General features: G+C 43.5%; 1 protein-coding gene across 2 annotated transcripts in view; it reads left to right on the plus strand.

Moving 5' to 3' along the window:
• Window positions 1-8044: 8044 nt before the first annotated feature.
• PPHLN1 (periphilin 1) overlaps window positions 8045-26610 on the plus strand; it is a 171014-nt gene continuing 152448 nt past the window's right edge. For both annotated transcript variants that reach the window (XM_082255989.1, XM_082255990.1), the window contains exons 1-2: window positions 8045-8163; window positions 14054-14115. In XM_082255989.1, the coding sequence (XP_082112115.1) occupies window positions 14093-14115 (23 nt within the window). In that variant the 5' untranslated portion in view covers window positions 8045-8163; window positions 14054-14092. The remainder of the gene's footprint in view (window positions 8164-14053; window positions 14116-26610) is intronic.

Here is a 26610-nt window from a genome sequence, read left to right on the forward strand (position 1 = left end):
GGCTTACATTTAACCCTTTGATCACCCACTTAACCCCTTCCCTGCCAGTGTCATTATTACAGTAACAGTGCATATTTTTACCACTGATTACTGTATTAATGTCACTGGTCCCCCCAAAAGTGTCAAAAAGGTCAGTTAGGGGTCTGATCTGTCTGCCGCAATGTCGCAGTTCTGTTAAAAATCGCAGATACTGCCATTACTAGTAAAAAAAAATAAAAATGACATAAATCTTTCTCCTAGTTTGTAGATGTGATAAATTTTGCGTAAACAAATCAAAATACGCTTTTTGCAATATTTTTTGGAAAAAAAAAAATGTAGAAGAATACAAATTGGCCTAAAATAATGAAAAAATTTGATTTTCAATACATTTTTTTTTTTGGGGAATGTTTTATAGCAGAATGTGAAATATATTGTTTTTTTTTTTTTCAGAATTGTTGCTCTTTCTTTTGTTTATAGCGCAAAAAATAAAAATTGCAGAGGTGATCAAATACCACCAAAAGAAAGCTCTATTTGTGGGAAAAAAGGACATCAATTTTATTTCGGTACAGTGTCGCACGACTGCGCAATTTTCCATTAAAGTAACGCAGTGCCGAATCACACAAAATGGCCTGGTCATTAAGGGGCAAATCCTTTCCGGTCCAGAACTGGTTATTTAACTTATCACTGATTGAATGTATGTTATTAGGGAATTCGATTTTATTACACATTTTTATTAGAAGCTTGGCACATTGTTTGAATATATCACACTGAATGCAGTGACAGACCTTTTACTGTATGTAAAACGTCGTTTCCTCTGTAACGCTGCAGTAACAGATTGTTTCTATGTGTCCCATTCACACTGCAATACCACCTAGCTCTAAGATGCAGATATGCCACATTTTATCGCAGTGCATAAAATTTCTAGTTTAGGATTTTAATGAGCGCCAGGGACTTGAATAAACAGCAAAGGAACACTATATTAAAGCTGAGCTCCAGAATTTGAGAAAAATCTGCCCTTGCAGTGGGGCTCCCTATGCACAAGATTTGGGCGGGTTTCTCTTCAATGCTTCAGGTTGTGGGCAGGTACTCGCTGTCCTAATGTACAGTGTTGACTGTTGGCTCTGCTAGGCACTGGTAGGGGACAATGATTCAGCACTGATGATCGGGCACTAATAGGTGGCACTGGTGGGCGTTGATAGGTGGCACTGGCAGGTGGTACTGACCTGTACAGGTAGGTGGTATTAATGGGCACTGGTAGGTGGCACTGGAGCACAGATTATTGTCTCCTCTTCAGGACCGATGTCCCTCTAGCAGCAGCCGGCAATTGGCTTTTTTTTTCTCCTCACGCTAATAGCCTTTACATCACGTGATCAGCTGTCATTGGCTGACAGGTGATCACGTGGTAAGGGGCCGGGACCGGCCCCTTTACTCAGATTTGTGATCAGCCAATTCTCATGGACTCGCTGATCACAAAGCGAGCCACGCGCGTTCTGCAGGGAGCGTGCAGGCAGCTCATGCATGGGAGGACGTACATGGACGCCCCCCAGCAATTAAGGTCCGCGCTGTAGCCGTCTTTCGGCTATAGCACAGACAGTAAAGCCCCGTACACACGTACCGATTGTCGGCCGTAAATATTCGGCCGACGACCGATCGGCCGATTGTAGGCTTGTTAGTATGATGCTTCCGACAGCGCATTTTCGGCCGAAGAGAATCTGTCGTGCAGGCATTAAAATTTTTGTTGGCCAACACCAGAACGGCCGATTGTTCGCCAGTCAGTACAGATTTCCGCCGACAGACAGCCGATGAGCAAGACTGGGCATGCTCAGAAAAGAAAAAAGACAAGGAAAGTTAACCATTACATGACATCACTTCTGCAGTCGGCTGTTGTTGGCCGACAAAATTCATGTGCAGTCTTTTGCAGTTTTCAACAGACAGGACAGCACCGGACAAAAGACGGCCGATCGTTCGGCCGACGATCAGTACGTGTGTACGGGGCTTTAGAGGTTAGCACCTGCTCTTCTTCCTTTTTTTTTTTTTTTTTTTTTTTTTTTTTGTAAAGGTTTAATTCTGTTTTAATGGTATGTTTTTGTTTCTCATACCAATATTTGTTTACAGCTTGTATTTTTGCTATCTGTACTGTTCTTTGATTATAATAACTTTTTATTTCTCTCACAGAAATCTGTTTTGAATGTGGGAAATTGTTGACGAATAACAAAAGCTTGATACAAGTAAGTATAACTTTTATACTGCCCTTTATATGCAATGTCTTTTATTAAAGCCTGGCTTTTCTATTTCGTTCATTGACAGACACAGCTCCTGGTATTCATAACCATTGGTTATACTGCCCCTTACAGGAGTAGGACACTAGGCAGAAAATAATTCTGGCTACACCCATGGGCAGTCCCAGGGGGTATACTCCCTCTCTCTGCTATAGCCACTCAGTTTTTTTTTTTTTCTGCTTAGTCAGGAGTAAGGACCTAGTTCCTAGCTGGAATCTTTGGTCCTGGCAAATTTTAATTTTTTTCGATAGAAATCTTTTTTCCTGGATTTTTCCTGTGAGATCTACAATCAACTGCCGGACTGGGCGAAGGGCTGGATTATCTAGATCCAGTGGTCACTCCAGTCTGGCCAGCAAGCATTCGCAGACCTCAGCTCCGTGCTAGGTCGGCCGTGACATCGCCTCAATCAGACGGGGGGGCTGGCCTGCGAGTTAAACGCCTCGCGAGGTCGCATCGTTCTTCCTGGCCAACAGCCCCCCCATTTCAATGGAGAGGGGTTCTGTCTGGAGCGCTGCCCGCCTAATTCCTGGTATGGTGAGTAGCTCTCCCACCTCTCCCCCTGGAGAGTTTTGGGGTGGACATAGGCCCCTCCTTCCCGCATGCACCCCCCCCCCCCTTGCCGAGTCTCTTACCTGCCCCTCCCTCTACATATGCTGGGGCTGTTTGGGTGGTCTGGCCAATGTCCCTGTGGTGGGGACAGGTCGCTTACCAGCAAAGGGGCCGGGGGGGGGGGGGGGGGTGCGCCGCCGGTGACCAATCGACTGTGCTGGGGGGGGTTTTCTACTTCGTGGGGGCTCCTGCCAGGGCCTCCCCCATCCTGCCTTAGTCTGCCCTTGAGGCCTGGTCTCCCTCCTGGCTCCCTGTATGCCTTGTGGTGCCGCCATTTTGTTGTAGCCTGTGTATTCCCATGCACAGCGGCCAGATTTGTGTAGTCTAGCGGCCATTTTGCTGTGATTTGACATTGAAAATAGCGACAAACATGACCATGGAGCTCTGTGGGCAGCGATTTTTGGCGGTGGGAGCTCCTCCTCATCCCCTGGTGCTGACGCCTGGATGATTTTACTTCCTTATCCCCGCATGTGCAGCGCATTATCCTGGTGGCTGCAGGCTCTTGTTTCTGCGGTTGGTGAGTCTGGTTGGGTCCTCTCCCTCTCTGCTGAGGATTGCTTGGTGCTTTGTGCCTGGTGGGGGTTTTCCCTTCGTGTAATACACCTTTTGTGGGGTCCCCTTGGTGTTTCATGGAGTTTATTAGAGCACATTTTCCCACCTGATCCCATTTCTGAGGCTGTGGCTCCCAACCATCCATTGATGCACTGACTGTGGTCCTGGAGTCCTTTGTGTCTCGGGTGGAGGTGATCGTTGGGCGAGGGGCTAGCAAAAAGGGCCCTCCTCCTTCCCCTGCCTCATCTGTCTCATCAGATCTTGAATCTGATTCTTACGTCGTGACCTGGAGGGAGATCAGCTCCCCCTGCCTTTGCCGAGCTGGCGGACCAGCTGGTCCTGGGGCTGGAGTTTATCCGTGATGCCTCTTTGAATGCGGCTCCCCTGATGGCCTCTCTGTTTTGGCAGTGGTCCTTCGGCGTGTCTTTTGGCTCAACTGCTGGTCTGCGGATCAGACTTAAAAAAGGCCTTGACTGATCTTCCTTTCCAAGGAGATCGCCTGTTTGGAGCTATCCTGGATGACCTCAATAAAGGTCTCACGGGCGGAAGAGTACTTTTCTTCCGCAGGCTACTAAAATGTTCTCAAGATAATTATAAATAGTAGGAATGTTCTTGAACTGGTTTAGTAGGATGGTATTATCTCTTGCTGCTGATTGATTACAGTTTTTGTTTGCCATATTTTCATTCTCCAATACATTGAAATGAATGTGCCAGAAACAAGGCAGTAGCCTCAGATTAAAGGATACATGCAGTTTCGTCATGTGGGCCAAATGCGCCCTTCACCCTTTCCCCTATAAATCCTAACACAGACCTTAACGTGGTTGTAAAGTCTCGTTGTTTAAAAAAAAAAAAAAGACGAACATATTATATTTACATCCTCTGTGTAGTTGGTTTTTGCACAGAGCAGCCCGGATCCTCCTTTTCTCTGGTCCCTCGTTGCTGCTCCTGTCCCCTCCCTCCTGTTGAGTGCCCCTCCCACAGCAAGCAGCTTGCTATGGGGGCACCTGAGCCAAGCTGCAGCTCCGTGTGTCCTTTCAAACACGGAGCTGCCGTTTGGCCCGCCCCCTATCTCTCCTGATTGGCTCCCAATCAAAGTCAGTTAGCCAGTGGCACCGCTGCTGTGTCTCAGCCAATCAGGAGGGAGAGTTCCAGATGGCCGAGGGACTCATGGACATTGCTGGAAAGAAATGGGCTCAGGTAGGTATTAGGGGGTGCTGGGGAGGCTGCTACACACAGAAGGCTTTTTATCTCAATGCACTTAATGGAGGAGAATGTCATTCACTCTGGGTTTATCCAATTGAAATCTGTTTGTTAATAAAATTATACATCTTTGTTTAGTGGAGTACAGAAAAGATGATCTGTGGGCTGAAGGTCGATATGAATATGAGAGGGTTCCTAGACACCGCCTTCCTCCGCGTGAAATTCCTCCAGATGTGAGTATTTTTTGGACTAGTCTCCATATGTTTTACATACTGTTCCATAAAATTATACTTTGCTACCTCTGCTTTCTGCAGTACAACTACATATGATATACTAAACTTAAAAATGAAGCGCTGATCTGTTAAACTACCTAATGCCAGAGGCTTTAGTGTCCTCCGAAGTTTTGACAGTTGAATGGAGGAGAGAGGGGCTAAGTTCCAATAGGGATTGATGCATTAGGGAATATGCCACCTTTTGTAAAAAAATAAATGCTAGCATGTTGCAAAAAGAAGAAAATGTGCATTTATTTTTGTTGCATTGGAGCCTGCAAAGCATTGCAATTTGTAATCAGTAGACTGTGTTTGAAATGCACAAGCTCCTGCAGACTCCTCCTCCAGTCCCAGGTCCACCCAGAGGTACGGCAGACCAGGGGGTGGCTGCAGAATAGCACCATGTTTTATATTCTACCTTAAAAATGTGTAGCAAGAAACCATATCAGAAAAATGGAATTAACCGTTACACACTGGTTCTAGATTTTGGAAAGCTTAAAGCGGTTGTAAACCCTAAAACATAAAAAAAAAAAAAAAAAAAAAAAACCTGCAAGACAAAGGCATAATGAGCTAGTATGCATCGCATACTAGCCCATTATGTGTAACTTACCTTAGAACGAAGCCCCGACACAGACCCCCGGACATCGCTGCGGGCGCTGCCATGATCCCTCGCCGTCTCTTCCGGGTTCGGCGGCTCTGGCGCGGTGATTGGCCAGAAGAGACGGCTCCGGCGCGATGATTGGCCGGAGCCGCGATGACGTCACTCCCGCGCATGCGCGCGGGAGTGATTTTTCCGGCAAGCTCCCGGCAAATTAATTGAAGGTCCCCCCGGACCTTCAGAGCGCATGCGCCGCTCGCGCGAGCGGCTGCATGCACTGTAAATATCTCCTAAACCGTGCTGGTTTAGGAGATATTATTTGTACCTGCAGGTAAGCCTTATTATAGGCTTACCTGTAGGTTAAAGTGCCAAAAAGCTGGATACTACCGCTTTAAAGAGCTCCAGGTTTTAGTGGTTTTAATAGTATATGTATGTAATATATACAGTGCCCCTTGAACTTTGCTACCTTTTGCCACATTTCAGGCTTCAAACATAAAGATATAAAACTGTAATTTTTTGTGAAGAATCAACAACAAGTGGGACACAATCATGAAGTGGAACGAAATTTATTGGATATTTCAAACTTTTTTTAACAAATAAAAAACTGAAAAATTGGGCGTGCAAAATTATTCAGCCCCCTTAAGTTAATACTTTGTAGCGCCACCTTTTGCTGCGATTACAGCTGTAAGTCGCTTGGGGTATGTCTCTATCAGTTTTGCACATCGAGAGACTGAAATTTTTGCCCATTCCTCCTTGCAAAACAGCTCGAGCTCAGTGAGGTTGGATGGAGAGCGTTTGTGAACAGCAGTTTTCAGTTCTTTCCACAGATTCTCGATTGGATTCAGGTCTGGACTTTGAATTTTGCTTTATGTTTTGGATCATTGTCTTGTTGGTAGACAAATCTCCGTCTCAGTCTCAGGTCTTTTGCAGACTCCATCAGGTTTTCTTCCAGAATGGTCCTGTATTTGGCTCCATCCATCTTCCCATCAATTTTAACCATCTTCCTGTCCCTGCTGAAGAAAAGCAGGTCCAAACCATGATGCTGCCACCACCATGTTTGACAGTGGGGATGGTGTGTTCAGGGTGATGAGCTGTGTTGCTTTTACGCCAAACATAACGTTTTGCATTGTTGCCAAAAAGTTTATTTTGGATTCATCTGACCAGAGCACCTTCTTCCACATGTTTGGTGTGTCTCCCAGGTGGCTTGTGGCAAACTTTAAACAACACTTTTTATGGATATCTTTAAGAAATGCCTTTCTTCTTGCCACTCTGGCCTTTGATTTGTGCAGTATACGACTGATTGTTGTCCTATGGACAGAGTCTCCCACCTCAGCTGTAGATCTCTGCAGTTCATCCAGAGTGATCATGGGCCTCTTGGCTGCATCTCTGATCAGTCTTCTCCTTGTATGAGCTGAAAGTTTAGAGGGACGGCCAGGTCTTCGTAGATTTGCAGTGGTCTGATACTCCAATTTCAATATTATCGCTTGCACAGTGTTTAAAGCTTGGGAAATCTTTTTGTATCCAAATCCGGTTTTAAACTTCTCCACAACAGTATCTCGGACCTGCCTGGTGTGTTCCTTGTTCTTCATGATGCTCTCTGCGCTTTAAACGGACCTCTGAGACTATCACAGTGCAGGTGCATTTATACGGAGACTTGATTACACACAGGTGGATTCTATTTATCATCATTAGTCATTTAGGTCAACATTGGATCATTCAGAGATCCTCACTGAACTTCTGGAGAGAGTTTGCTGCACTGAAAGTAAAGGGGCTGAATAATTTTGCACGCCCAATTTTTCAGTTTTTTTTTTTTATTAAAGTTTGAAATATCCAATAAATTTCGTTCCACTTCATGATTGTGTCCCACTTGTTGATTGTGCGCAAAAAATTACAGTTTTATATCTTTGTTTGAAGCCTGAAATTTAGCAAAAGGTCGCAAAGTTCAAGGTGGCTTAATACTTTCGCAAGGCACTGTATTTTAGAGCTATATATTATATAATTTTTTATTTTGATGCACGCAAACACACTGATTCTGTTATTTTTTTAAAAATGCCCAGCTCTATACAAAATAACTTTACCAGTGTTAAAGAAGTTAAACATTCCTTTTGCCACAATAGCACCCCTTCCCCTCCCTTTACGATCATGCAGACTTTCTTCTACATCTAACAAATCTACTTTACATGCCAGGGTAGTAAATCTCATTCTGTAATATCTAGCTTAGTTTTTTTTCCATCTCCCACTTCTGGCCATTCACAAAATTAAGTCTAGTACTGTGTTAGACTTTAATTGTAAAAGAGAAAAATGTGTCGAGATAAGTACCAAATACCGTATATCTAAGCTTAATAATGTGTGCACTAGCAAAATGGGGAATAACTAATGCTAAAAGTTGTACGTAGGTGAAACATTGACAAACTTAGATTTTACTTTTATTTCATACGTTTTTTTTGGCTTGTATCTGTGTGCCCTTTTTAGTTTTTTATCTATTTGTAATTCTATTGTTTTTAATTATATTTATTTTTATTTTGCTTATGTTAAGGGTGAATATCACAGAGTGGTAAATCTAGTCCGAAGGCCAGAGGAGGAAGGATATCATCGATATGAAGAATATGGTGATCCAGAGTACAGAGATTATGAAGAAAGCCATGCTTATGAAAGAAAAGGTGGACCATATAGAGGGGTATGTGTTTGATTTGACTAGAGCACGTTTTCAGCATTTTACTTGCCTCCACTAATTTATACTGCCTCTAATTGCCTCCACTAATTTATGACTAATTGTGGGTTTTGTAACTAGCGATAATGAGTTTGACTGCTTCTGAAGGGAGTCCAACTAAGTAGGTTATATCTATTCAGTGTCTAACCAGTGAAGACAATTGTAGATTCTGGATTCAAATCTGTGTGAAATCCCAACACCATGCAAAGAATAAAGAAAGTGACTGGTGTCTCGGTTATCCAATATAGTGACAACTCTGTGAGTCTTCCGGGGACTCTTTCTGTTTTGCCTATTGCTCAGTCCACTCCAAACTCACCTATCCTTGTCTTTATGGACCTTGCTTTGTGTATTGGTGCGCAGTCATTTTGGAACAGGAAGGGGCCATCCCCAAACTGTTGCCACAAAGTTGGGAGCATGAAACTGTCCAGAATGTCTTGGTATGCTGACGCCTTAAGAGTTCCCTTCACTGGAACTAAGGGGCCAGGCCCCATCCCTGAAGAGTAACACCACACCATAATCCTCCCTCCACCAAATGATTTGGACCAGTGCACAAAGCAAGGTCCATAAAGACATGGATGAGTGAGTTTGGATTGGAGGAACTCGACTGGCCTGCACCGAGTCCTGACCTCAACCCGATAGAACACCTTTGGGGTGAATTTGAATGGAGACTGCGAGCCTAGCCTTCTCGCCCAACATCGGTGCCTAACCTCACAAATACACTTCTGGAAGAATGGTCAAACATTTCCATAGATACACTCCTAAACCCTTGGGGACAGCCTTCCCTGAAGAGTTGTAGCTGCAAAGGGTGGGCAAACTCAATATTGAACCCTACGGACTAAGACTGGGATGCTAATAATGTTTATGTGCGTGTAAAGGCAGGTGTCCCAATACTTTTGGTTGTGTGTGCGTAAAAGGGCTAAATTCAAAGACACCCCAAAAATTAAAGTGAAAAAATGATGCAGCAGGCTAGTCCATTTTGCTGAAATTTTATTGAATCGACTCAAAATGGTACTCAGTCGTTTTTATGGACCCCACATGCTTGTATGCATGCCTGACAACGTTGGGGCATGCTCCTTGTGATACGATGGATGGTGTCCTGGGGTATCTTTCTCCAGGAACTGGCTACATACTCTAGCCACATAAGGCTGGGCATTGTCGTGCACCAGGAGGAACCAAGGACCCACTGCACCAGTGTAGGATTTGACAATGGGTCCAAGAATTTCATCCCGATTCCTAATGGCAATCAGGGTGCCATTGTCTAGCCTGTAGAGATCTGTGCGTTCCTCCATGGATATGCCTCCCCAGACCATCAATTACCTACCACCAAACTGGTCGTGCTGAATGATGTTCTCCACAGCCTCTCCAGACCCTTTCAAGTCTGTCAGGTGCTCAGGGTGAACCTACACTCATCTGTGAAAAGCACAGGGTGCCAGTGGAAGACCTGCCAATTCTGGTGTTTAATGGCAAATGAATGAAATCTGTTTCTTATTGTTTGATCAGAGACATTCACGCCAGTGGCCTGCTGGAGATCATTTTGTAGGGCTCTGGCAGTGATCATCCTTTTTCCTTGGTGCACAAATAAACAGATCCTAGTCCTGCTGATGGGTTAAGGACCTTGTAAGGCCCCGTCCAGCTCTTCTAGAGTAACTGCCTGTCTCCTGGAATCTCCTCCATGCTCTTGAGACTGCTGAGAGACACAGAAAACCTTCTGGCCATGTCATGTATTGATGTGCCATCCTAGAGGAGTTGGACTGCCTGTGCAACTTCTATAGGGTCCAGGTATCGCCTCATGCTATCAGTAGTGTCACTGACCCTAGCCAAATGCAAAACTAGTGAAAAACAGTTCGAAAAAATGAGTAGGGGAAAAAATTCAGTGGCCTCCACCTGTAAAACCATTCCTGTTTTGGGGGTTGTCTCATTGTGCCTATCTAGTGCACCTGTTAATTTCAGTGACACCAAAGCAGCTGAAACTGATTAACAAAACCCCTCCGCTACTTAACTTACCAGATCAATATCTCAGGAGTTTACCTGACTTTATGCTGTACTCTGATTAAATAGTGTTCCTTTAATAAAAAATTCCTTCCTTATCCCCCAAGAGGCAATCAGTTGTTTCCTGGATCAACTTTACCTATCATTATTAGCATCCAGTTTTTTTATGTGTATATAAAAAAGAATCCAGGTCTTTCTTAAAGCGATCTACTGAGCTAGCCAGAACCACCTCTTAAGGGAGTCTTTTCCACATTTGTCTATCCTTCATTGATGGATGCAGTTCCTGATGCATATCAGTAGGGTTATACTGCTCTCTACAGGAGTAGGACACTAGACAGAAAAAAAGTTTTGGGCAGTCCCAGTGGGTACATCCTCTCCCTTCCTGCATAGGATGTTTGTTTTAATCTGTCTAGTCAGGAGTAGGGACCCAGTTCCCTGCTGGGATCTCTGGTTCTGGCAAAGTTTTTTTTTTTTTTTTTTTCTAGTTATTTTTTTTTTGTTAGCTTTTTCTCCGGATTTTTTCCTGTGAGATCTACAAGCAACTATGCTGGATCTGGGCGACGGGCTGGATGTATAGATCCAGTGGTCACCCCAGCCGGCCAATGAGCGTGCGCAGGCCTTAGCTCACGCTGGGTTGGCCATGACATAGTCCCACTGGACGGGTACTGGCCCTGTGAGTTTAACATCTCACCAGGTCACGTATGGCCGGGTCTAGGCTTGAGTCGCAGCAGTTCTATTCGGCCGACTGCCCCCCCCACTTCGGAAGAAAGGGGTTCTGTCAGGAGATGGCACCCGCCTGTGTTCCTGGTACGGTGAGTAAATGTTCCCCCCTCTTCCCCTGACTGATTTTGGGGTGGACGCGGGCTCCTCGGACCCTAACAATCCTTGATTCCCCTCTGTCCTGTCAGGCACACCTTCTGTTACCTGCCCCCCAACGCTGGGGGCTGTTGGGCCTATTCCCTGGGGCTGAGACCGCGTTTCCAGGCCCAATGTAGGGTCAAGCAATTGTGCTGGGGGGGGTCGGTTGGTGGTGTCGGTGTGTACCTCCAGGGCCCACCTGCTGATCGATCCCGCTGTGGAGTCTGGGGGTCCCCCTGAGAGGTTTACTCTGCAGGCCGCCATTTTCTTGAAGCCACATGTGCGGAGGAGATTGGCGGCCATCTTGGTACACACAGCACGGCCATTTTGCGGTGGATTCTTCTGCTAGGAATTTGTATGGAAGTTCCTGGAGGCTTTGTTCTGTGGGTGGAGCCCCTCCCTATACCCTGGGCTGTTTCTCAGCTCATTTCTTTTTGGATCGAGCTTGCTACTGACACTTGCAGACATTCTGGGGCCTTCTGCTGCATCTTGGTACAGGGAGTCTGGGGATCTCTCTTTCTCTCTCTCTCTCTCTCTCTCTCTCTCTCTCTGCTGGGGGTCTCCAGTTTGATTGCCTGACCTTCGGGGGGCTCTGCAGCGCAGTGGGACTAAGAAAAAAAAAAAAATTTACTGTCACTTTTTCAGCTTTTTGCTGACGGGTTCCCCTGGTGCAACACGGACCCTACAGATCATGTGTCCCTACCTGACCCCCCCCCTCAGGGAGGCCGCAGGGCCCTCCGGATCCCAGCTGTCTACCGATGCAATTTTGGCGGTCCTGGAAGCATTTGTGTCCCGGGTGGAGGTAGTCTTTAAAGGGCGAGGTGCTAAGAAATGCCCTCTGCCTACTCCTTCCTCATCTGATGGCTCAGGTTCTGAGTTTGACTCAGCCACCGCGGTCACGAGTCTCCCTGCCAGGTCTGCTACCTCGCGCCCTGTCTCCTCTGACAGTGAGGATGACCTTTCTACCTCCGCTGCCACGCAAAAAAAAGGCGCAGGTGGACGCACTAGTGGTTTCTGTGTGTGAGACCCTGAAAATGGAGGAGGCAGCTGCAACTGGGGCACAGGTTACGTTTGCCGCTCTGGATGGCTTGTGAGTGCCAAAGGTTTTTTTCTTTCCTGCAAATTTTGACAACATGCTCAAAAAAGAATGGGACCGCCTAAAACGTTCCCCTGGGGTGCCTAAGCGGATTGCTAGACACTATCCTTTTGTGGAGTCCCTTCTAATGAAGTGGACTGTGCCACCTACGGTGGACCCTCTGGTCTGAAGACTGAATAAGGCTACCGTTATCCCATTGGAGGATTCCCCATCCTTTAAGGATCCAGAGGATAGGAAGGCGGAGGCTGTGGCCCGCAATATGTACTCCCTGTCGGGGTCTGCACTGAGACCGGTGTTTACGGTTGCCCTTGTCATGCACACGTTGCCTGAATAGGCTAAGTTACTGCGCCATGACTTGAAGGGGAAAACCGTTTCCTCTGACTTCGAGGAGGTGTTGGACCAGCTGGTGCAGGGGCTGAAATTTGTTTGCCATGCCGCGCTGGACACTGCTCCCATATTGGGCCGACTGTCGGTTTCGGCAGTGGTCCTTCAACGTATGCTTTGGCTGAAGTGCTGGTCTGCAGATCAGATTTCCAAGAAGGCCTTGGCTGATCTACCTTTTCAAGGATATCGCCTGTTTGGAGCTGCCCTGGATGACATTATGGGTCTCACAGAGGGGAAGAGTAACTATCTTCCACAGGCTAACAAGGGTAAGAACCCTCGTTGCAGACGGGGTCCCTCCTTCTCTGCGCACAAAGTTTTTTCGTGCCTCGGGATCAGTTGATTAAGGTGAAGCCCTTCAAGACTCCCTCGGGCGGGGTCCAAGTGAACCCTGGTCTGGCTAACAAAAGTCTTGTTTCTCCAGACCTGTGGACAAGACCTCCTCGGCCCGAAGGTGCGCCTTCACCCGTATCTGGCGTGGGGGGACGTCTTTGCCAGTTCACGGCTCTGTGGCTATCCTGGATACCAGACAAATGGGTTCAGGAGGTCATACAGTCTGGTTACAAGATTGAGTTTCGATCAGTCCCTCCAGTAGGGTTTTTCCCTTCCAATGTGACTATCCCTGGATCGCTTGCTGACGCTCTCTGGGGCAGTTAAGGACCTGGTGCAACAGGGGGTAATAGTTCCGGTTGCGTGTGGGGAACAATTTCAGGGCTTTTATTCAAATCTGTTCAAGGTTCCCAGGAAGGAAGGCAAGGTGCCTCCAATCCTGGACCTGAAAGCACTAAATTGCTTCGTGCGAGTTCAAAAGTTGTGAGCTGTTTAGTCTTTTTAACCATGAAACAATGTAAGCAATGGGCTATAAAAAGTATATTTTGCATATATGTAATTGGGTTGCATACTATCTGGTGTCTACTATCTGGATATTTTAGCATTTTTAAAAACTGTTGCTACTTTTTAAACCCAAATCTGGTTTTGTCATTTGGTAGGTGTTTTGTAAATTCACAAATCCTTTCATACATAGGGTGAACAATAAACCTACAATGGTTTACTCTACAGTGAATAGAATTGTCTACATCTGTGTTACTTCATTTTCCGTTAGATGTTTAGTGGACAAATTTACTTGGATGCTACAGTAATCATTTGATGTTACCAGTGTTAAATGGAAAAATGTGTATTTATCTTGTTCCCTAAGGCTACATTCACACCTGAGCGTAGCGTTTTTCGCGCCCTTTTTACCGCGATTTTACCGCGATTTTTACCGCGATTTTTGTGCAGGCGTTTTTAGATTCAATAGAGATCAATGGAAAACGCCTGTAATCTGCCCAAAAAGAAGCTCATGTACTTTTTTGAGCGTTGGGCGTTTTGTATACAGCTTCAAAACGCTCAGATGTGAACAGGGGCCATTGAAATGAATAGGATTTGTCTTGTTGGGCGTTTTGAGAGCTGATCCTAGAGCAGAAAAACGCCCCAAAAACGCCCCAAAACGCCTACATGTGAACGGAGCCTAATTGTTAGTTTGTTTTACTGCAGGAAGAACCAGGGTATAGGTGGGCAAGAGGTGAAGCACACATGAGTCGGCACGCAGAATACAGGTAACTGTGCTACTTGCTTTTTTCTATGAAGAGTTTTACAAAATGCAGCATGCACATCAATATGGTTTACACTTCCAAACATATTGAGATTAATGAAAAGTTCATTGAAGACTGACATGATGCACATAAGTTTGGGAAACAAATTTCCTTACCCAATATATCACACTTTATACATCTAGTAAGGAGAAACAAAAAAAGTAACACATTGAGGCCAATATTTTATATATATATATATATATATATATATATATATATATATATATATATATATATATATATATATATCTCTATCTATATCGTCTCAAATCTATTAGGTTTTTATACAGTTTTTATGTTTTTTTTTTTCTTTGTTACCAAGCTCATCCGTAAGGTAGCCTTTTTTTTCTTACTTATAAAATTTCTCATCTTCTTTTTTTTTTTTTTTTTTTTTATTTAGCATTGCTAAAGGACAATGTTTTTCCAATACAATTCAGCTCTGTATTATAGTTAACTAAATCTAGAATGTTCTATGATTTAGCCTCGTATTTCCATTTTCTTTTGTTATCCATTGAGAGCTATATTGGAATACTCATTGACGCTTTGCCAGTTCATCTTTACTTCGTGATATTGCATTCTACATATAAAGGGCTCTTTCATGGGGCTGATATCAAGGAATGTAGTTACTCCTCAGTCTAGCTCACAGTTGGCCCCATGGGATAAATAAGAATGCTTTTGCATAAGCAGTTTACCTACAGTGAAAACCACATGACAGTATAGTTAGCAGAAACAGTCACCTGGAATGATATGCAAATCTCAAAATTTCCTTTAAAAGTTTAGCTAGGCTCAACCTTCTAACCACTTTATTGGTTATTGAGATGCACTATCACATTAAAAGACTAGGTTCCTTGACCAGTTTACTTTCAGGTAGAATTAAAGACAAATCCTTTTTTTTTTTTTTGTTTTTTTTTGCCATCTGTGTGTCTTTACTTCTTGCCCCATAGCTAAAACAGGATATGAGAAGAAATCTTTCCAAAGTGAGGGAATCCTTGGTTGTCCCCACTAAAAGTTTTCCCCTTCTATTCCTGCCCTACTAAAACCCCCAACTTGCAATATTCCTCTTGTTTATAATGGTAAAAAAGTACATTTGGAGAAGGTGAATCGCCCCTAACAGGGTACAGACTGCAATAAAAAACCCGACAAATGTTCTAATCCCTCTCTACTCTAACTAAACCTAATAAAAAAAGGTTTTTGCCTTTTAGTTGTACTTTAAGTGATAAACATAATAAAATAAAAGATCCCTTGTATGTAACACAAGCTTCCCCTATACTTTTGATTACCAGTATTTTGTGTATAGAGTTATTAAAGGCATGTGCTTTAGAGAAATTAGGATAAGTATTTCTGGCATTTGATTTACTAGGTTGCTTGAAAAGCAACACAACACTTAATTGTCTGTACAATAAAGTAGAAGTTCACTTTTGAAGCATGTTACATGTTCCACCTGTTTTTAGGGTTGAACATGTAACATGTTCCAGATACACAGCTCCCTCCCTGTGACAGCGGGCCAGAGATCTTTTCTCTAAACCCGCTGTCACTATTTAAAAATAGGGTGCCCCTGCAGGGCTCCACCCACACGGCCGAATAAGTTATTCAAAGTTTCCTGTGATAGAATGCCTACAAGTAACGTCGGCCTTTTGCAGCTGACGGCTTGTAGCTTTTCAGTGAGCTGCGAGGGCTCTGGTGAATGTCCCCGTAGTCGATTGATCTTTCTACTTTCAGGCAACCGCCTGTCTGTACGAGTTATGAGCAGACAGCTAATCTGAGAGTCTGCTGGAGCTGGACATTGCACCCCTGATCTGCTGATCGTGGGTGCAGTGCTTCGCAGGCTCCTTAGAAAAAAAAAAGTAATACCTGCAAAAAAATGTGCATTTTTTTTTTGGGTGAACTTATCCTTTAAGGCACACCTACAAGCCTAAATTTTGCTAAACTGAATGACGGCCCAATTTGATTAAAAGGGGGTGTACTTATTTTAATTTCTCTTTTAAGATCCAACCATGTAACTGGATTTTTTTTACTATTCCCCTTCCCTTCATTGAAAATATTTTCTATCTGATGCAACTGTCCCTTGACTCGTCACTGGCCTTTTTAAAGTCGAACATCATCTGTATTTATCTTGTACCAGTGTTTTTTTTTATATGCAGTAAATGTGACTTTTATTGAATAGCTTTATCAGATAAATTTCTTGGAGTGCCTTGCCACAGTGAAAGATGAAAGGATTCAGCACACGCTGTTTATTATTCTGCTTCTGACAGTATAATGGAACCAAGCAACTTGCTGATGACATGTAACAGCATATCCACAAGAAGAAATAGGTCGACTCTAGCACTTTTATCAGTTGTTTTTTTTTTATTTTTTAAATATTTTTTTACTAGATAAAGTACTGGGAAAACATGTCTTGATAGTGTCTGTGTTCGGCAGCAACCAATCATATGTTCACTTTACTTTGAGAGATAATCTATTTGCTGTGGAGCAGACTTTCAGGAGTTATTCTCATAAAACATTCTGAAGATAAATGAGACCCAATGATGACATTTGTTTTTGCCTTATATTTTTTAATATCCAGTATTTTCTATAGAAACTACCTTGGGAAGACTCCGGCTTCCTGAATGTTAGTCACAGAAAATCTTCATAGTCCTCTGTTTTTTTTTTTTTTTCTGTTAAATTAGGAAAGAATATGATAAACTCAAAGAAAAAAAAATACAAGATATGTTGGGACACTGATTGCTACAAATTAAGTCAGTTATTCCGGCCATACATTAATTTATATTTAGCTGGTTCATCAGAGACTGGACTAACTTCAATCCATGTATGGGGGACAGTGTTTGTACATAAGTCGATCTACCAATTGATTTCTGTACAGCCTCCCTGTCAGTAAAGTTCTGCTTGATCAGCGCTGTTGGCTAAAGCCGGCAGCGCTGAACAGTGTATTCTGATGGTGGGGGAAGTCTTCCCACAGTCAGAATACAATATCTCACAGGGATTGTCCATTTTTTCTTTTTTTTGGGCTGCTTTAGAAATGGGCCAGGCCAGTGGCCTAATGGAAGTCTCTCTCTCTCTTTCTCTCTTTCTCTTTTCTCTCTCTCTCTCTCTCTCTCTCTAAGGGAAAATATAAAGGGGCATAGGTGTGTGGCCAAGTAGAGCATAGGTCTCCAAACTTTCCAAGCAAAGGGCCAGTTTACCGTCCTTCAGGCCTTAAGGGAGGCCAGACTTTGGCCACTGGAGTAGAAAATGCCCCAGCATCAGTGCCAAATCATTGGTTTTAGTGGGAAGAATAGTGCCCCATTGATGGTGCCAGTAGTGGGAATGGTGTTCATCATTGGTGCCAGTTGGTGGAATAGTGCCCAAGGGCCAGATAAAGGGCCACGTCTGGCCCACGGTCCACAGTTTGGACACCACTGATGTAGAGGATTTTTAGGTCCAGAATTTCTCATGTCTCTCTAAGTCTGTGGCATGCTGTGACCTATTGTGTGCGTTGGTTTTCACTGTTGGCTCCTCTTCTGTAAAAATGTTAAGGATGGGAGCGGAGAGTCTCAAAGCCTTTCTCTGTTGTATTTTTCTCTGGAATCATTTATTATGTTTTTTCTTTTGAGATTTTGTTAGGCCACATTGTTTGGGATAGGCAACTGGTCCTTGTATGACTTTATAGTGGTATGAGTTGGGACTTCTGTTTTGTAGGTGGTCCTAGTATGATGGTGCCCTCTTCTGTGCTGTGAGATGTAATGGAAATTTTCCCAGCACAGACCACTAAAATATGTTGGAGGTGCTCTGATGGGCTTGGAGGGGAGGCTTCCAGAATTCCAGATGAAATATATCTGTTGGGGTAGAGTCCCATTTGGTTTGGTCCGGGTAGGTAGCAGGAAACCATACTTAACTGCCATAAAAAAGGATTTTGGTGAGTACACTGTCAAAGATTGTAAGGTAGTCACTCTCCGGTGCTTTTAGGTGGTACAGCTATCTGTTGGCATAGAACGCTATGCACGCCTTGTCTTTATGGCTGGCTTGAAACCTCCTGATTGGTTAATTTTCGAGACTGAGGAATGTGTGACTGTTGTTGTTCATCAAGAGTGCAGATGTTTAAGGCTGGCTTCACACTGGTTGGATGTGCTTCGCATTGCTGTACACATCACATGCGATGTCTGTGCAATGCGAGTTCAGCCATACGGTTTTTATGGCTAAAATCGCATTGCCTTCGCACCAAAATGTTGCAAGGCCCTTTTTTGGTCTGCGCTGGAATTGGATCGCATGGATGTTTAGACCCATGTGATTGGATTCCACAGTTTGCGCTGTGTTCTACAAACCGATTTGAAGGTGTCATTAACCTTTTGTATTGACACCCGCAGCGGTTCACAAAGAGCAGTGTAAACTGCCTGCGATTCAGATGCGGGAACCCGCAAAGAAATTGTTTTGGTTCTCGCATCAGACCAGTGTGAACCTAGACTAAAGGATAAGTTCCCTATTTTTAAAACTAATAAATGCACGTTGTTTTGAGGTTAAAAAAAAAGTGCATTTATTTATTTATTTTTATTAGGAGCCTGAAGAGCAGTGTACCCATGATCAGCAGGGGGGTTGTTGGGTGCTGGGGCTGCTCATTTAGTTACATGTTACACCCTAGAAATGGTTCACACCTATGCAGTTTCCTTTGGTTGGCTTCTGCAGTGCTTTTTACAGTGCGTTTTGTGTTTTTTGCGCACACGTTTTCGATGCGTGTTTTTTTTTTTTTTTTTTTGGGGGTTTTCTTTTGGCCAATTTGTTATTGGACAGGTTAAAAAAAATGAAAACTACATCAAATGCATCAAAAACAGGTAAAAAACACTCTACATGCTTTTCTGCAGCATCTCCATTGAAGTCTATTGAACCAAAAACGCAGTGGCTGAAAAAAGCATACATGTCAATGTGTCCCATAGGAAAACATGTTGAATTGACTGTAGTGTGTTTCTGCAAAGAGCACCTAAAAAATGCATAGGTGTAAGCCTGGCCTCAGTAACCTGGTACACCACACCCATAGTTAGGCCTGGTTTACACCTATGGTTTTTTGGTTCAATAAACTTCAGTAGAGTCGCTGCAGAAAAGCATGCAGTCCGGTTTTGACACATTTTTGATGGGTTTTTTAATCTGCGTAACAAATTGGCCAAAAAACAAAAAAGCATAAACAGCGCAAGACGTGTCAAAAATGCCTGTGCAAAATGCACCGTAAAAACATTCTCTTTCTCTCCCTTGTTTCTTTATTTCTTTTTCTTAAGCTGCTTATGTTTTGTTTTTGTTTAACAGTATTAGAATTTAAAGTAATCCAATCTGGGTTGAAGGTGTTCTTAGGATAACAAAAGTGAAGGGGTAAATGCATCTTTTGGAGCACATGGGTCCTAGGATCAGGATGTGCGTGGGGCCTTGACTTTTGCCCAGTTTTGAAATTAAAGCGTAAGTAAACCCATTGTTTTAGTGTGTTTTTACTTTTAACTCCATTCCTAGCACGTTGTTTATATCTTGACATTTTAGAATCCAAAATTCAATTCCCCCAAAAAATGTATAAAGTGAGCTCTTATGATTAGGAACTTCATCCCCAACAATCATTCGCGTGCCGGTTCACACTATAGTGAGTGCGGCGATCGCATGTAATATCGGAGCGTACTGCTCCTTCATTACATGCGATCGGATGTGCAGTGCGAATTCAGTCACACTTTGTATGGCTAACTTTGCACTGCACCCGCACAAAAGTCACACATGACCCTTTTTTTCAGCCGCATCAGGATCGGATCGCACAGTGGTTCCCACTTGTGCGATCCCATCCTGTGCGAACTGTCAGATCGCACTGCGATATGCGATCAAACTGGGGGTGTCGTTAACATTTCATTGACACCCCCAGCATATGGCAGTGGGAACTGCCACATGTGCGTTTGCGATGCTGGAACAGGCTGCGAATTCGCAGCCTTGTTGCATCGCACAAGTGTGACCCGGCACTAAGGCTCGCCATACGTTGTTCTATTTTCTAATTCAATTTCCTTTAGATTTACCTATGTAGTGCGAGGGCTTGCCCAATTTGCCTACAAATCAAAATTATTTAGGTTTGACTTCATATTATATAGTTTTTGTAAATCTAAAGGAAACTTGTATAATGAATGGCCAGCCTTACACTAACCTAACCCATAATAAAAGCCCTAATACAAATTTCTGTTTGCTGCATGCATGCACCAAAAGCAAAAAAAGAACTACCTTGACTTAAGGTAATTTTATGCTTTTTCTTGACTATGAGTTATACCTGGTTTTGGATTGGTCAAAGCTATGAACTAAATCATTTTGCCTGATTGGTTATATCTTGAAATATAACAAAAATGAGTTGAGAAATTGTGAGGAGTAACTGTACGTATTTTCACAAAGTCTGCTGCTTCAGTGTTTTTAGATCTTTTTATCAGAGGTTTCTATGGTATCCTGAAGTATAATTCCAAGCATTTCATAAGTGTCAAAGGCTTTTATTGACAAATTACATTACGTTTATGTTTATGCAGAGTCGATTGCACTGTTGACCCTTCTGTTTCAAGACCTCTGCAATTCGTCCTGGCATGCTGTCAGTCAACTTCTGGGCCACATCCTGACTGATGGCAGCCCATTCTTGCATAATTAATGCTTGAAGTTTGTCAGAATTTGTGGGGTTTTGTTGTTTTTTTTTTTTTATGTTTCTGTTCATCCGCCTCTTGAGGATTGACAACAAGTTCTCAATGGGATTAGGGTCTGGGGAGTTTCCTGCCTGTGGACCCAAAGTTTCAAGGTTTTGTTCTCCAAGCCACTTAGTTATCACTATGCTAGAAAATGCATTGTTCCTCGCCAAACTGTTCTTGGATGGTTGGCTCTCGGAGGATATTTTTGTAGCATTTTTGTATTCATGGCTGTGTTCTTAGGCAAAATTGTAAGTGAGCTCACTCCCATGGCTGAGAAGCAACCCCACCTATGAATGGTCTCAGGATGCTTTTCTGGCATGACACAGGACTGATTGTAGCGTTCGCCTTTTCTTCTCCAGACAAGGTTTTTCCGGATTCCCGAAATAGTCAGAAAGTGGGTTCATCAGAGAAAACTACTTTACTTCAGTCCAGCAGTCCAATCCCTCTACTTTTTGCAGAATATCAGTCCGTCCCTGATGATTTTCCTGGAGAGAAGTGGCTTCTTTGTTGCCCTTCTTGACCCTTGGTCTCTTCCAAAAGTCTTCTTCTCACTGTGCATACAGATGTACTCACACCTGCCTGCTGCTATTCCTGAGCAATCTCTGCACTGGTGGTGCCCCTGATCCTGCAGCTTAATCAATTGTAGGAGATGGTCCTGGCACTTGCTGAACTTTCTTGGGCACCCTGAATCCTCCTCCACAAATGCAGTTAGAATTTTTTTTTTTTTGGGGGATTAAGTTCATTTTCATGGCAAAGAGGGACTTTGCAAAAAATTGCAATTCACGTGATCACTCTTCATAATATTCTGAAGTATATGCAAATTGTCGTCATAAAAACTGAGGAGGCAGACTGGGGGATTTTCACTTTACACATTGCCTGTTTCTGTCATGGTTTGTTTACAGAATATCCAGCAGAGGGCAGTCTATAGCTAAAAATGACATGACTGTTGAACACGTTGCTTGTTTAACACAATTTGCATATGTAGTGTGATCCTTTCCTTTTTTTTTTTTTCCCACAAATTGCAAACATATAATTGTTACTCATTTTTTGTTTAGCTTTTGTTGTATTCCAAGGATTTAATTTTTACTTTTGCTTTGCAGTAAACTTTGGTAGGATGATAGATAAGGTGTTGTCTATCTTTTTCATGTCCTCTTGCATGTAAGAGGTTAGTGATGCTCAGCTGAGATGGGATAGCTGTCTGGTAAGAGGTACAAGTCATCCTGCTGTGAAAATAAGTTTGAATGCTAAATAGTCACATGGCATTGAAAGGTTTTGCTGGGGTATGCCATATTGATGTAGCAGGATAAGCTGAAATGTGTTCTTAACCACTTTACCACCGGAGGATTTTGCTGTCTTACGTCCAGGCCACTTTTTGTGATTCGGCACTGTGCGACTTTAACTGACAATTGCGCGGTCGTGTGACGCCGTACCCAAACGAAATTTATGTCCTTTTTTTCTCACAAACAGAGCTTTCTTTTGGTGGTATTTGATCACCTGTGCGATTTTTACTTTTTGCGCTATAAACAAAAAAAGAGCGTAAATTTTGAAAAAATTACTATTTTTCAATTTTTTTTTTATATGAATTTCCCCCACAAAAAAAATGTAAAAATCAAAATGTTTTTACATTTTTGGCCAATTTGTTTTCTGCTACCTATGTTTGTTAAAAAAAATCACAATAAGTGTATTTTGATTGGTTTGCGCAAAAGTTATTGCGTTTGCTAACTAAGGGAAAGATTTCTGTTATTTTTGGTGTTTTTTTTTTTAACGAGTAATGGCGGCGATCTGCGATTTTTTTTTTTTTTTTTTTTTTTTTTTTTTTTTTTTTTTTTGCGTGACTGCGACAGATCGGACCCTTGACTGACATTTTTGACACTTTTGGGGGTACCAGTGACATTACTACAGTAATCGGTGCTATAAATATGCACTGTTACTGTAAAAAAATTACACTGGCAGGGAAGGGGTTAATTTTATTGGAGAGGAAGGAGTTCATGTATGCCTGGTGCTTACTGACATGTGTGGGGGGAGGTGACTGAGTGACACAGGGACAGATTGCAAGTTCAGATATGCTGAACCCTGCAATCTGTCACTTAGGAGATCCGCCCGCTTTGTTTACACAAGTGGGCGGATCTCCAAACTCGATTCCCCGACGATTGGGGAAGAGCGGCGGTGATCACCGCCTCTCCTCCCCTGGCCCGACTCCCGCTGTGACTGAATACAGCGGGAGCGAGCCTCCAGTGGCGTGCATGCTCCGCCCACAAGGGCTGGACGGGAACTAACCACTTTGCTGCAGTAGAGCTCGAGTGAGCGGTCGGCAAGTGGTTAAAGGATGTAAAGTACCTAAACGCAGCAGTTCAGATTGTACTAACTTATTTAAAGAATAATTCTATTTGTTTTGTGGCACAGAAACAGATTCTTTATCCTTGTCAGAATAAGAACGAATGGCAATTATCCGTAGGTACAGTAATGCAACACAATCATTTTTGTGTTTCAAAATGTGAATCCTGTAGGTGTCTGGCTCAGGCTAGCACAGGTTGAGTTAGGCCCCGTTCACATAGGGGCGACGCTACTTCGCACCGCGACCTCCAAGGTCGCGGTGCGAGCAGCGCGCCGCGACCTCGGAGCGGCCGCCACGGACTTCATAACATTGAAGTCTATGGCGGTCGCCTCCTGGTCGCCCCAAAGAAGCTCCGGACCCTTTTTCTAAGTCGGAGCGACTTGTGTCGCTCCTATTAGAATGGGTCCGCAGCTTCCCTATGGGAGGCGACCTGCGGCGACCTGTGAGGCGACCAGGTCTCCTCACAGGTCGCCCTAGTGTGAACCGGGACTTAGAATATATACTAGGTAATCACTGCGCTACTATTTACAATTAACTACTGAAGGTAAACATTTTGAGTAAAAGGTTTGCGCTACCTTGCTAATCAATAAGTTAACAGTAATGGTGGAACCCTCTAATGCAGGGGTGTCCAACTTAATTTCTAGACTAATGTCCAGAGCACACCCCCACCTTTTACATCAGATGTCAAGAGACCCCCCCCCCCTCTCACCATCATGATTCCCCCACCCTCCCTTACATCACAGTGCACCCCCCCCCCCTTTACCTTGTGCTGCTGCCAGGAGGAAGCTGGGGGTTGGACTGGCAAGCAGGAAGTGCAGAGTCTGGTGGAGGAGGACCAGAGAAGGGCTGAAGTCTGCTGAATAATGAGACCCAGGGGAGGTGGAGACGAGGTGGTGCTGCAGCTGCACAGAGAGTTGTAGGATCTTTAGGAGGATTCCTGCCCTCCTTGATCCGCCACCAGTCAGTGAATGCTCTCACCTTCAACTCAAACCGATTCACAGGTTCCAATGTAGTTTCCCCTTTCCAGGGGTCTTATCCCGTGGGTATATATATATATATATATATATATATATTTTTTTAGCAAGGACTCTGGAGAATAAAATGGCGGTCTTTGAAACATGTTTTGTCCTACAGTATTTGTGCAGCGGTCTTTTAAACACAATTTTTTGGGGAAAAATACACTTTACTGTAAAAAAAAAAAAAATAAACAGTGGAGTTAGCCCATTTTTTTTTCTATATTGTGAAAGATAATGTAACGCCGAGTAATCTAACATGTTAGGGTTTAAAATTGCGCACACTTGTGGAATGGCAACAAACTACCCTACTTAAAAATTTCCGTAGGCGACCTTTAAACAATTTTAACGGTTACCAGTTTAGAGTTACAGAGGAGGTCTTGCTAGAATTTTTGCTCTCACTCTGACGATCGCAGTAATACCTCACTTGTGATTTGAACACTGATAACATTTGAGCTCATGGGGACGGGGGTTCTTTTAACATTTTTCATTTTATTTCCTATTTATTTATTTATTTTTGTTTTAACAATGTTCCTTTAAAAAAAAAAAAAAAATCACTTTTATTGCTGTCACAAGGAATGTAAACATCCCTGGTGACAGTAATAGGCATTGACAGGTACTCTTTATGCTGGGATCGGGGGTCTAAAAGACCCAAAAGCCCTCTAATGCACTTCAACGTATTCAAAACGCCAAAATTGGCATTTTTGAATTCTGTCAGTTTTTTTTTTTCTCTAAATGAACACCATTTGCAGCCGAGTAAACCGAAAGGGACATTGCTTCCGGATTATTTGATCGGAGACCCAATTAAAGCAAAATCGGCTTTTTTCGGGACTCTAACCAGCCGGCGGATGTGCCGGCTGTTTGCTAGGGTCTCCCGGTGGGACGGTAGACCCGGGCAGAGCGACTGAAGGCGGCGGGATGTCCCCTTCCACTCGCTGGGATAATGGCCGAGTTGCTGCTGAGCCACATCAATTATCACCAGAAACGCCAAACGCTAGCTCTAAAAAACGGTATCGGGTTGATGCCTATGACCGCAGGCATCACCCCGGTACAACCACTTCTTCAAGCCGACATACAGGTACGTCAGTTTGCGGGAAGTGGTTAAAAGCTACAGGTTTTATAAAAAATACCTTAAAACACTCCTATTTTATCGTGCACTAGAATGTGTACATAGATAGATATACGCCTTGCAGAGGGTACAATCACATTGCCACCTTGAAAAAAACAGGATATCTGCAAAACCATACACCAGATAAGAGGGAATCGCTTCCTACTTAGTTTGATGACTCCACCTCCAATTTGGTTATAATATATAGAATAAGGAACATGCTAATCAAAAGGAAGCTAGGTCAGGCACTGGAAAGGTCATTAGGTGTTTGAAAGGGGTGATCATCACCAGTACTGTGTCATACCTATGTATGACAGGTATAAATCCACAAAGGGAGGCCACTTATAGAAAGGGAATAGATAAAAAGAGGGATAAATGATAGCGAAGAGGACAGGAAAGGGGAGGGGGGGAGGGAGAGAGAGAATAGCGAACAAAAAAAGGAGGGGAAGGAAAGGGGAAAGAAGGAGCTCGGGAGGTTGAGGCCTCCAAAGGGAGGTTCGACCAAGGTGGACGAGAGGTAGAGAAGTCAATCCATGAATATCACAAGTCCTGGAATTTAATGAAGCTTTCACGGGCCTTGGCAAGTAGCTCCTCCATCCTCAGTGTTGGGTTCAGCTACCCATTTACTAATCGCAGGGACAGTGGTAGACTTCCAATATCCAGGGATCAAGGCATTGCACACTAGGACTGAAAAGCTAAACGGCCCCTTATTTATTTTTTAATAGCTGGGTATCATGGACAGAAGTGCCACTTCTTGCATTTAAGGGCATGTTGTTATACATGTAATTCGGTCACTAATTACTAAACCCACAACAGTAAAATCCGTCTATATGCAGTAATGCATGTTTGTTATACTCACTGTGGAACCTAAGGGGTTAATCCTCTGCATTGTATAAAAAGGATGTTTGATCCTGTCTTCTCTGATCCTCGCGTTCTTCCACAGTCCCCATACCAACTTCTGATAAAATAGGGTCTTGGGGGCAGGCTGCACATGGTCAGTTTGGTGTGTATTGCTAGAGAGGTTTTTTTTTTTTTTTTTTATTTGGGAGGGTGCATATGATCAGCATAGGGCCAATCAGCACTGTCCAGACAGAGGGTTAGGGGTCCTAAAGCCTCATTGAACAGCCTGAGGAGAATAAAGCTCCTTTAGCTTCAAAAAGCTTTAATCAGACACTGATAGAAGTCACTAGACTGCTTTAACTGCTGATGAGGAAAGGTATTTAGCAGTTTATATTTCCTAAAACTATTGCATTCATGTTCTGTGTCCTGTGGGAGACCAGATATAGTGAATTCAGGGTCCTGGTTTTAGTAACCCTTTAACTGAAATATAGATTCCCCAAATGGTTTAATCCT

Source organism: Pelophylax lessonae (genome assembly GCF_965119305.1).
Source record: "Pelophylax lessonae genome assembly, chromosome: 4".
Lineage (NCBI taxonomy): Eukaryota > Metazoa > Chordata > Amphibia > Anura > Ranidae > Pelophylax > Pelophylax lessonae.